Source organism: Lagopus muta, chromosome 11 (assembly GCF_023343835.1).
Source record: "Lagopus muta isolate bLagMut1 chromosome 11, bLagMut1 primary, whole genome shotgun sequence".
Lineage (NCBI taxonomy): Eukaryota > Metazoa > Chordata > Aves > Galliformes > Phasianidae > Lagopus > Lagopus muta.
Window position 1 is genome coordinate 5,254,023 of NC_064443.1, and position 13,065 is coordinate 5,267,087.

Here is a 13,065-nt window from a genome sequence, read left to right on the forward strand (position 1 = left end):
ACAGGATGGACACTGTAGAAAGTCACAAGCAGTTACACCGAATCTGGTCACTTCCTCCTCTGTGTTTCTCCGCACAAGCACACACCCCATTTAAGACACGGCCTATCTCTCCTTCAGTTGTGGATCTCCGTAACAGTCCATCAGTCATCAAGTTCATTTCTTGGGATCCTACAACATCCCGAGTCGGAAGCGACCCACGAGGATCACCGAGTCCAACTCCCGGCTCGGCGGAGACCACCCAAAACCCAGACGGACGTCTGAGCGCGGCGTCCAGACGCCGATTCGTACTTCGTTTTGTAGTTTTGACACGTTACTCGGTGAGCAGCAGCAATACGAAGAGGCGCGCGTTAATGCGACGAGCCCCGACTCCAATCGCTCGCCCTGCCCTCAGCGCAGCCCTTCGAGCCCCGCGCCCGCCCCGCACGGCTGTGGGTCCCGGCGCAGCTCGACAGCACGAGGTGACAGCCGCGCGACGACTGGGACCGAGAGCAGTTAGCGGCCAGAAGCGCGCCCAGCCGGCGGCACGCAGCGAGGGGCGGCTCTGAAAGCTGCGGGCAGCTCCGCGCCGAGCGGCGTTCGGACGGCTGCGGGCAGAGCGATGCCTCTGCGCCGCACCGACCCGGAGCCGGCCCGCTTCCCCCGTTTCGAGGAGGAGGAGGAGGAGGAGGCCGGGCGGCGAGCGGAGCCCTTTGTGTGACGGGACGGCGCTCCGCCGAGCGGGGCCCCGCCGCGCGGCTTACCAGCTGTCGAGCTCCAGCTCCAGCAGCGACTGGGTCCTCTCGGAGCTGCAGTGCAGGCACCACATGGCCGGGCCGGAGTCTCGGGCGCGCAGCTCCGCGCTGCCACCATAGCCGCCCCTCGGCGCCCCGCCCTCGCCCGCTCCCCTCGGCGGCCGCTCGCGGGGCGGGCGGGAAAGGCGCGCGGCGGGAGGGGGAATGGCGCGCTCCCGACGCGGCTCGCGCTCCCGAAGCGGCTCGCGCCCCCCCCCCGGCATCCCGCGCGCACGCGCTGAGGGCGGTCGCCCGGGGAACGCGGGCCGCCTCGGGGCCGCCGGGCGCTGCCGGGCCGCGAGAGCGACAGCGGTGCCCGCCGCAGCCGGCCCGGAGCCCGGCGGCACGCAGGTGCCTGGCGACAGCCCGGGACAAGTTTTACCGAGCGCTGCGCGGGCATAATTAAATCCTGGAGACTTAATTACACACAGCGGTGCTCCGCGCGGCCTGCCCTCCGCTTCAGGAGGAGATCAGGGCCCTCCTCAGGAGCTCCTGCACCGGGCGCAGCGGGCTTTGCCAATGGCTGCCTTCCGAGCAAAGCAGTTTCCTGACATCCAGATTATTACTATTTTTTTTTTCAGCGTCAAGCTGACGTGAATTCCCTCAGTTCCCTCTCCCTCCGTCTGCTAAAAAATCCCCGAAAGTTCCCTTGAAATTATTTAAAGTCCGAGGTGAGAGCGTGTGCAGGACTGAGGAGCGCCGAGGCCCAGCCCAGCTGTGCCTGCACCCAGCCCAAGTTGCATCCCTGGAAAGCACAGCGCTCAATAGCAAAGCTAAAAATATTTCCGATCTGCCACAATAAGAGCGTAAAATAGGAGTGCAGCCTGTTTAAAACCCTAGCTCAAGGCAACGGCAGCAGCTGTGCTGGTGGCACGTATCCCACCCATTTATTCTGAGGCACGCAAGGAAACAGAGCGGTGTCGTCAACTTCACAGACATTCAAAACAGCAGCATCTAAGCTTCCCTGTTGTTGTTTTGAATGTTAGCATAACAGCCCCAATCCCCTTTCTTTTCAATAAAGCATTTTTCATACACTGCATTAGCATGAGATGGGCTGAGGTTCTCAATTACGAGGCAGAACATGAACTCATCCAGCAGAGCGCACACAAAGCAGCGGACAAAGGACGATGGCACATGCAGGGCTGTGCAGGCCTGCTGACAGGAGAACAGCCCTTCTGTGAGGAGAGGCTGATTATAACAGGAAAAAATATTCACCTACCAGAGCCAGATTTTGGGGATAAAAATGAATAATTAAAAAAAAAAAAAAAAAGTTAAGGTCCTATTATCCCTTGCTGCTTCACTGAATCCTGACCCGGAAAGCTTCTAGTTTTTGCTGTATCATGCCCTCAGTATTCTCAGCATTTCTAATTGGGAGACTTCCACTGCTTCAGAAAGCACAGCAGCTCTGTAGTAAAGCAAGCTCTGGCAGGCAATAGCTCCTCACTAGAATCATAAGGAATATCTGAATTTCATCATCACTATTTGACAGATGACTAAGAATCTCTCCCTTTTTTCTTTTTTCTTTTTTTTTTTAAAGTGGATCCACCATGCAGTGATGAAAGTAATGCAAAAAATGAAGTCTAAACAGAGTTAATTAAAACTTGGTAATTTATAAATAAAAACCATCTCATTTCCTACAGTACTGAAAAAGGTGGTTTAACTTTCATAACCTTACATACTCACACACCTCTTCTGTAGAAACCACACAGGTCTGCAAAAATATTAACACTGAAATTGCATGATTTTTTTCCACACAATATTTAACACTTTTTTTCCTAATTAAAAATGATTATGCATCATGAAGCTTTCCAAGCCATCCTCCCTTGAAGCCTGGAAAAAAGAGAGGGCTTGCAGTGCATCTGGAAGGTAAATCCAAGCTCTGTAGAGCTAAGGAACCAGCCAGTTCTGGAACCTGTTGCTGCCATGGAACAGTGCCTTACCAGCTGCCTGCCCACGTTCAAAATGCCTCCTGAGTTCCTCTGCTGATCTACACCACAAATAATTTTGAAGACTACCTGCTCCTCACAGTTTACAAAAACTACTCCCAAATCATTTCTAGTTTTACAGGTCAAAAAGAACAGCTGAAACTGCACTATAAAGCCAGTGACAAATATTGCTGCCTACAGGTACACAGAAAGGAGAGTTTCAAAAAATAGCAAGGCCAGTATGATTAATATCCTGTAATAATACAAGAAAGCAAGATGAATTTTGAGTTTCCTGTGAAAACGTGTCATGGAACCATCAAAACAACTTGCTTTCCAAATTAAGTTTCTCTTCATCAAAATAAGCATCATGTCTGTGTAAGTTGGGGAAACTGTCTAACCACAGCCACTCCTTGTCTTCATTTAGATGCCAGGGTACTGGAGAACTGGAAAGTAATTAAGAAAACAGGAACCATTCTTGGAGGGCTGAGTTTTTTGTTCTTTTTTGGGGGGGGGAGGGAGGGTGTTGGGGGGACACATGGCCAGTGAGTTCACTGCTAAAGGCTTCACTCTTAATCATCTGCAGTTTTTACTGAAGTTTTTTCTGGATTTTTTTTTTTTGTTTGAGGGAGAGCAATTTGCACGATACTTTTTAGTAATGAAAACATTCCAGCACATAAAAACAGCACAGATCCCTGCAGTTTAGAGAATTCTCAGAAGTTTAGTCAGAAGCTAAAAATGCTGCTTAAACAAATCAGGTACAAGCGAGAGCATAATAAAAGGCTCAGCTGTGTCCTTGTATTGTGCATACAACATACTTCTTATTTACAATATATACCATGAGAACTGATTGTATCTTTCTGATGATAAAAGCAGCAAAATGACTTAAACCCAGTTAAACATTTGGATCGAATGTGCATTTTGCAGTTTCCTAAGGAGGCATTAGGCATGGATTCCAAGAGACTGGGTCTAACCAGCTTTCAGCGAAACTCAAATATGTTAAGGACACACCTACACTAACTGTTTTGATAGTGATGTTACTGCACGTCTATAAACCAGAGACTATTTACACTGCAGTGCCTACTTTCAAGATCTCACATTTATCCAGGCAGCCTCTTCACACAGAAGTCTTTGACATCGTAGACAGACGCTCCAACTATTCCATGTTTTTTTGGTCCTGATTCAATGTGCTCCTGCTCCAAGCTTTGTCTCTATGTGTAATCAGGCACAAATCCAAAGCAGACATAAGCAGTCCACAAGTCAGCTGCTAAGTGGAAACTGGTTTCCAGAGGAGAAACCAAGTGCAGACAGTTTGAATGTAGGCTGGATATAAACCAGAAAGGGCAGCTCAGACACTCTGATCTCAAAAGCAGTCAAAGAATTTTCTGAAAATGTTTTTTTTTCAGAACATGTTGCAGTCTTCCTTCAGCAGATACAAGCATGTATGCTAGATAAGCAAAACAACCAATCAGTGCTAACAAACCTCATTTCAAATACCACATGGATAACTGTTATAGCTTCCTCCACCCTCAACTTCAACAATCCCAAATTCTCAGTTTGCTTTGACCATTCTCCTGTAAAATTTCCATTAAATTACTTTTAAATCGTTTTTAGTCTTTAAAACCTGAAGTAGAGATTAAATGACAAAGTATTCTATAAACACAAGATCTCACATGTATTGTGATACGGGAAATTAAACACAGAAAAACAAATTATTGATGCACTACACAGATGGCATTGTGGCTTCTGTGTCAAGGCAGCCTGGTGTAATTATTTTTGGAAGGATCTTTTGTTTATGTTTAAGCATTCCAAACCCATCTTTGCTGGACCACAGTCCATCAGGTAACAGGCAGGTTGTGATTTTTCATAGACAGGTGGGGCTTGACTTTTTAGGCCAATCTTTTTATAGCACATAGCTACAGGTCTTTTCTTTCCTGATGACACAGGAGCAGTACGTCATGCTTTGTACCAAACACAGAGGTGATGTTTCAGGCCTCAGAAGAGAGTGGCCAGGAGGGGATCGAACAGAGCTCACGTGTGGACTCCTACTCCACTTCATCTGCACTTTCTAGGAGGCTTTGGCACAACCAATAGCATACACACACACACACACAAAAGAGGCTGTACGCCCCTTGTTCCCCAGCTGCCATTTTGACATCTAGCTGCTGCCACCAGGATACTGTAGAAAAACACAGAGCAGGGTAAGGAGACAAGAAAGTAAATTTTTGTATCTTAGTATCCTTGCTCCTAGCAAACTGTTGGAGCACAACTAATAATGCGACACAAAGTTATCTCTGCTTCATAAAAAAAAAGATCCAGCTGACTTAAGAAGAAATTAAGAACTAGGAAATCTGTGTGCAAGAGGAAGTAAAACAAGATTTCACACTATGAACTCATCCTCACTAGATTGGAAATTAGGGGTAAATAATTCCAAAGCAAGCAGGCTGGCTGACCTCAGGAAAAGCTCACTGTTGATAGCTGGTTAACTCACTGTAGTTGTTGGTTCACCCACTGCATGTCACTCCAGTTTTCAGTCACTGCAACCAGCAAATACTAAAGACCTACTCACAAATGCAGTTTCAATTTTGCTATCGTTGTTATATTTAACTCTTCAGTAGTGAATGTTAAACTGTTCAGTCTTCCTTGCTAAAGCCGTGTTTTACTTGTAGTACAGGAACATAATTAAACCTTAAATTAAGCACAACTCTGAAATTTTGGTGTACCCAGTAATTTACATAAATCATTGTTATTTAATACGTTAATAGCTAAGATAAAGTTTATAAACCCCAGAGTGCAACAAACTCAATTTGGTATTACAAGCACACAGCAATTTGTAAAACATGTCATCTAAATCTACAGTAATTATGACCCTGCTTAAGGGTAATTCCCAACTTAATCACATAAAATACACTATTATTTCCAAGACTTAAAAGGCCAAAATGGGCATTTATCTTGCATTTTGCTTGAATAAAAGCAAAGTGCTACCCAAGGAAGGGAAAAAATAAAGCAAAAAAAAAAAAAAAAACAAAACCAAAAAAAAACCCCAAAACACAGGGTTATAAAGTTCTGTCTACATACACAGAGCATGAACACATGACGTTTTGTACATTAAAACACACACATGGGCCTAAATACCTCACTTCTTTCTCAACAGGCTTTTGGGAGTTATTAATCTAACTCTGCTTGAAAAAATTATGCTAACATATAAGGATCCCCTTTCTCTTCCCGTGATGAATTCTCAGCTTCTCATGCTCCCTCCCTCCATGGTTACCTGTACACTTCAGAAAAATAAACTGCTTTAAGAAAACCGAACTGTGGGATATATTGATTTCCAGGACGCACAGCACAATGTCTTGTCACAATGTTTTCAGATGTCACGTGAAAACTGCTACTATAAACGTAGCACACCATGGTAACTTTCCCACAGGACCTGGAATTACCTAGAAATTCTCAAATATGCCAAATAATTCTTCACAAGCAAATACTTTACTGTACTTATCCTGGTTTTGTATCCCCAGAATGGATTTTGTATCTTCTCTCATATAAGCTCATTCATTTTCTTCGGCTGTGTCCTAGTCCACTTTTTCTTTTTAAATGCCAATAACACAAAAATTGGCATTAAAACAATAATTACAACATCATTTTTTAACTGAACTTAAAAGGCCTTTAAATAAACACATCTGGGAAAAGGCCTTATGGCATCAGTTGCCATGGAGCAGGCAAAACAATGAATCTTTGTAATCACTCTGCTCTTCTAAGAACAGATCCAAAGGCTATTTAAGGTGATAGAAATCTTCTCTGACTTGGGGAGTTGTAGACTGCATACTGTAATTTGCAACTACCTATCTCAAAAAAAGAAAAGCACACCACGCCTTTACAAAATATAAGATAGCTTTATCCCCGTGTGAAAGAGCAATACTGAAGGACAGAGACCATAAACCCTACAGAGGAAAACCACAATAACTATTCAACGTGACCTTGCAGATCTCTAGGAGAGCTAAAAGTGAAGTAGATCTACACGTTCAGCTTCTTTATTCCATTCCATAAAACAAGACACTCAGCTTTTGACAGTGAGGAAAGAAAAGGGTCTGTCTATCACTCCTCAAAGGAAACCTTGCCAGTGAAAGTCTGAAGTCTGTAGCAAACTCTCTCCTTAGGCCTGGTTGGTGGATCTGAATCAACATTCTGATTTTGATGGGGGGGGGGGGGGGGGAGGAAAAGGGATCTTCCACAGAGATAAAAACATTATTAAACGTTAAGATTAATCTAGTAAAGCAGCATATGCAAACAAGACAACCCAGAAAGCTACAGCAAGTTGTAAAACACACAAAATTTCAGAGATGGAAATAGGAAAGCATAAAGAGGATTAGATCACAGTCACACCAGTCGCCAAAGCCAGGATTCCTGACTGAAAATTCTCTGCTGTCAGTACTCTGACCTGATTTTGTGACTCAAAGTCAGCAGTTGATCTTCCAAACCCACACTTGTGTGGAAAGCTATTGTAAATGATATTTCATACTCTGCAATGCTGAATATTTACATCTATAGGAACAACATCCAAAGAAATGATATGAGAGCATTCTTTCTTAGTACAGCATGTAGAATTTTCTTACAAAGAACTATGAAAAACCGATCATGCTGCTTCTGAGAGGATCCTTTATTCTCTCGTTCTGCCTACCGCCGCTTCCCTTAGTGCTGCTAACAGCAAGACATTCCTGGTGTTCAAAAGTAGTCAGCAGTTATTAGCTACATATCATTATAATATTACTAAGCAATTCAAAGCTTCTTTTGACAGATCCATAGACCTGTGTGATTATTAATTTCTGTTTGAATTACATGCAAATTTTGTCTCAAAAAAAAAGAAAAGAAACACAACCAGGAGACCCTCAGCATCCACGCACGGTGCCGTGACTCACCCCAGCAGCAGAGCTGTCCTGAGCAGTACAAGCTGCGAGCTAGTTTACCAACAGCAAGCAGTGGTTCTTCAAGAGAAAACATCTTCTTTGTACAAATCCATGGTAAGAAGGAGAGCAGATGCTTGGAAATCCCCCCAAGAAAAGCGCAGGCACTGACAAGGAGCCAGAGAGCCGCACTGGAAAGGAGTTCATCTGTAAGCTAAGAAGGCCACTCTACTATTGCCAGGAATTGTATATCAAAACAGAATAAAAAGGAGAGGAAGACCTTTGGTCTGCATTCTTAGGGGCAATAAATCCCTAAGGACTCTGTACTGCAAATACAAGGTGATTGCAGTTTGCAAGTCTGGCGATACTGAGGTACAACTAATAGTCCTTTGTCTCTGAAGAGCGAAATATATGACAGGCTCCACCTTTTTCTCACCTGGAGCGCCACATCCTCCAGTGAACCCAGAGTTCTTTTTGCACAGCAGACACTGGGAGGCGGGGGCTGGCAACATGAAGTCCCCAGTGCAGGATCTCACTGGTTGTGCCTGCAGTGCCACTGCCAAACATGGGTGGTATCACCAGGTCTGTGCTGATGCACACTGATGCTCCAAAGCAGCAGATCTCACCAATGACTAACATGAAGTAATTCTCCTATACAGGAGAAGAAGTGCAGAGGAAGTTTTTCACACAGAGGGCAGTGAGGCACTGGAACAGGTTGCCCAAGGAGGCTGTGGATGCCCCATCCTCTGGAGGCATTCAAGGCCAGGCTGGATGTGGCTCTGGGCAGCCTGGTCTGCTGGTTGGTGACCCTGCACACAGCAGGGAGGTTGGAACTGGATGAGCATTGTGGTCCTTCTCAACCCAGGCCATTCTATGATTCTATCATTTATGGCCAGATAAATCACTGCCACTGAAAGATGTGGTTTATCTTCACCCTGGACTCTGGTTGTCACCTCTGCAGCTTCCTAACTTTCTTGCAGACACATTTTCATTCTTTGATGCAGAGCAGGACATGAAGAAATTCAAAACAGATCTGATTTTGGCAAGTGAATTTTGGAAGTTTCAACTTGTGCAGTACAGCTGCAAGTAGCAGTTAGAACCCGTAAGACCCACTTAAGGCACAGAAGAAAAGCAATACAAACTTTCATTGCTGTTCTTTACCTTCAAGTATTACCTCCAAATGAGACTACAGTGAAAACATTATTATGATTTGGGGTATTTTAGCACGACTAAATACCACTGCTAAAAAGCCCTAAGGAAACCCACTGACACAGGGTGATGGCAAACTGCACACACAGCCCACACAGCAGTTAGCAAACTTGTCACCAAATGAAAAGCCCTCAAATGAGGTTGGACAAAATAAGAACATTGAGATGATCCCTACCATCCAGGCAGCTAATACACAGCATATTAATGCTCTTGAAACACCTAGTGGATGTCAAGCTCCCTCTTAAAAATACACAACATGAAAAGGTTTCCTGCAGCTTCCTCTTTTTTTCCACTTTCATTCTATGTCAGTAATAATGTGCTGTCTGTGCAAAGCGTTTATTTGGGCTCAGCAGACAGCTGAGATTAACAACACTTAGTTATGCTTCATGTCATCAGCATCGTCTCAAAAGCTCTCAATCTGCAAGAAAAGCCCAGCTTTGTTTGCTTAGAATGTTTTCCTGTTTAAGCTATTCACAATTTCAGTAAGATGAGTGAACTTGTGCATGCCCATTGTGTTTTGTACCTATACAAAAGCCAAGCAGAACAATAAATGACTACTTTTAACACAGCTTTATAAATTCTGGCTAATTCTGGAAAACACAATTGTGTTCCTTTGAAAAAAGAATGTGAAAGAATTCCCAACTCCACAAATACTGCCTGAAGGCTATGAAAGTAATTATCAGCTAGGATTAAAGTGAATATCTGAATGTTGCTAATTTATGTTCTGTATAAAACAGTGCCTTTCCATATGAGCATTAGTGACATCTGGCTAAATAATGTGCTATATTGAGAAGTCATGTGTGCAGCACACAGTATGGAGAAGTGCATATTTTCCATGTCCTGCAAGTAGCACTCTAAACCCAGTGTTTTTTTTCTACTTGAAGCTCAGATTGCATTACAGTTGTTTATTCTGATAGCAACCACTAAGTTCAAATGGTTTCTTTGACAAGCTTCACTGAAATGTCTCACATATATAAAAAATGTATGTGTTATATGTACATAGATGTCCCATGTATACCACACACATATCTATATGACAGTTGATGGAAATCCAATTTTAAGGTAAATAAATGACTTTTTTTATTGCTTATTTAAACAAATGACTAAGAATGTTAAGGAGAAAGTCTTATCACAGACCTAATGTTGTATTTAGAAGTATTTTAGTAAAATATTTTCATGGCTTCAGCATTAGTGGACCCCTGCACAATGCAGAACACAGGAAGGGTATTTGTCTGCTTTTAAACATCTCACCATGAAGATGCACTGTATCACTCGGAAGCCTAAATTAAAAGCCAGGAATATTTACAGACATGCCACTTTTTAGCTGTTGCACACTCTTATGCTCATTGCCCAGTACTGCAAACCACTCAGTTGGCACTGCAGAGCCCCTCACACAAAATGATGTCAAGTCTGATGTTTACAGTTTTTTTTAGGATGCAGCAAAGTGTGATCACTAAGGAAAAAAGAAGCACACAGAACTGCATTCACCAACAGTGACCGCACTGCAAAACGAGCTACTGTACTAAGGTCACCCTCTATATATACATAACCTAGGAAACAGCTGTGATGTTGACAATAGCACTGTGTGTGGTAGCAAAGTATAAACCTCTACTAATTGACATAAGTCCCTGAACTCGATTCAGTAGCCATAAAAACCCTTATGTGGACCAGCTGCAAGAAGGGGAATGGAGGAAATGGCATTCAGTCCTAGGGTAAATTATGCAAACAAATATTGACTTTCTCCATGGTAACTTTTATAGCTAATAGAAACTTTGAATGGTATTTTGAGCCAGATATAAATAAGCAGAAATACAAGAGAAACCAATAAACACACACCTCAGAAGAGAAACATTCCATCCCAAAACACAATAAATAGCATAATAAATAGCTTTGCAACAGGAATATTTTCATTCTGCAGTTTCCTGAGACCAGAGGGCACCATTTTGTCCTCCCTATGGAGTCTGGATGAATTCTAAGAAAAGACTGGGCCACACTGCTCACTCCTACAGGGAAGCCTGATGTATTGTCTGAGCTCCATGTGCCAAGCTGCCCTGGCGCAGCAGAGCAGGACAGAACTGGGTGACAGAGATGGGACACATGCTTTCCTCACTGACCTGCCAATGGGCACCACGCACCTCTCAGCTCCAGTAACTGAAAACACACCTACCATGCACCTCCTTCTGAGCTGGGGAGGCAACTCTCCAGAGTGGGACAGCTTAACATTACCCTTCCAGACATTGTTAAACAAGAGGAAACAAACGATTAGAAAATATGAAATTTTAGATACTGGACTGGAATTTACATGCAATGCATCAGAGATGTAGAAGCACATTATGTATCACTACGGAGTGATAAATTCAAGTATAAGGAGGGTTAAATATGTTCCAGCACGCTCTTGCAGATTTCTCCTTAATACTGTCCCTTAGCTTGCCACACTGGATGTGCCTGTATAGATCAGACACTTAGCTGGAAACTTGTATCAAAATGTACCTTCAAATGATCTTATTTCTAACACTGACCTATACTGGTATGTTAAGGAAAAACGGGGACTGGGAAAGTCTGTCTGAAAGCCTTTGGTGTGAACCAGAGCACCTCCCCTGGGCCATGGCCAGACACACAGAATGCTCTGGGATCACTGCTGGGGAACAACCCCTTAAAAAGCACCTACCACATTTGCCTGGAACTTCCATAAGGCAACATTAGGAAAATAGAAAGAACAATTTGCATACACTGATACACAGTACATGTTTGTTCAAGGGTGAACAGCATACTTGTTTCCTTTTGGAACCTCCTGAAGATCATCCTGCACAAGGCTGTATTTTGGCACAACTGTGTACTGACTGAAGAGATAATGGTAAGACAGTAGGATGCTAATTGTTCATCTTCTGAAATTACTGATTACTACTGTCATAGTTTTGAACCTACATCTAAAAAAAAAAAAGGTCTAAAAAGAATGATTGAACAACATAAACCAGCACTGCCACGTCCCAGTGAAGAGCCAGCCAGGGATCTCTGACCAGAACTTCCTGCCAGCAGCCCTCCGCTATTGGAAGGAAAATTCCTGCAGAACGTGAGCTGCCACTCGCCCCACAAGGTCTCAGGTGCACAACAGGAGACCTTATGCCATAAGCAAAAGTGTATTTTGATCACTCCCTTCAAAAAGCAAAATGGCAAAGAGAACTACGTTCCTGTTACTCACAACAATAAGATTACTTTGCAATACATTCCATTACTGAAGGCACTTTTGAGTTTTTAACTTCTCACCCAATCACAGCAAATATTAATAAATTAAGACTCATCTACAACCTAGACAAAAAGAAAATGGAAAATTATTATACTAATTAATTACATGGTACAGTCAACAATCAGTACCCACAAGGAATTTCAGATGCAACCACTTGATTTATGGTAAGAATCACCCTCAGGTGTCTTAGGAGAAGATGCTAAGCAATCTAGAGATCATAGGATCATAGAATGGCCTGGGTTGAAAAGGACCACAATGATCATCCAGTTTCAACCCCCTGCTATGTGCAGGGGGGGCGCCAGCCACCAGAGCAGGCTGCCCAGAGCCACATCCAGCCTGGCCTTGAATGCCTCCAGGGATGGGGAAATTAGAAACAGGAAGTCATTTCAATGTAAATTCATTTTCTCTGCCACCATAAAGAGGCAAAATCTCCCTTTTCCTCTCTTATCCATGTGTCCATGCTATAAAAGCGCAGTAATTTGATGAATAAAAATGAGCTAGAAGCAATAAAAGCAATAATATAGAATGTGCTGTAAATGGGTGATCTCTGGCACTTACTGTATGAATTTTCAGTGAACTACTTTGTATCAGCATTACTTATCCTCACTAACAAGAAGGAAAAATGCTCTGGATGCAAAGAACTCTTCAGTTTTTCCTCCTTAGCTCAACACACACAGGACTGCAAAGCACTGGCACTTAATCACTTGGTATCCTTTCATGTTAACTGACCAGGGAGATTTCCTCCTACTCCAGGGTAGAATTTTTCTCAGCACATTTAAAGCTCTGCTGATCAAAAATCCAGAAGACTAAATTACAAGAAACGTTTTAATTTGTGGATGGGATTGCCCAGTGGTAATTGAGGGCAGAGCATGGCCGGCAACGTGCAGCTGGAATCCAACACAACTGGCACAGGGTAAAAGAGGATCCAGTTCCAGCCAATGTTATTGTACGGAAACCTGCCCACGGCTTTTCTATCTAATGGGCCTGACAGGTATGACAAGTACAGATGATGATAAAAT

General features: G+C 43.5%; 1 protein-coding gene across 10 annotated transcripts in view; it reads right to left on the bottom strand.

Moving 5' to 3' along the window:
- IQSEC1 (IQ motif and Sec7 domain ArfGEF 1) overlaps window positions 1-13,065 on the bottom strand; it is a 315,077-nt gene that overhangs the window by 61,283 nt on the left and 240,729 nt on the right. The window contains exon 1 of one of the 10 annotated variants that reach the window (XM_048957706.1): window positions 741-921. The exons of the other annotated variants lie outside the window; for them this stretch is intronic. Within the exon in view, the coding sequence (XP_048813663.1) occupies window positions 741-805 (65 nt within the window). The 5' untranslated portion in view covers window positions 806-921. Of the gene's footprint in view, window positions 1-740; window positions 922-13,065 lie in introns of those variants that run through there. 10 annotated transcript variants of the gene reach the window in all.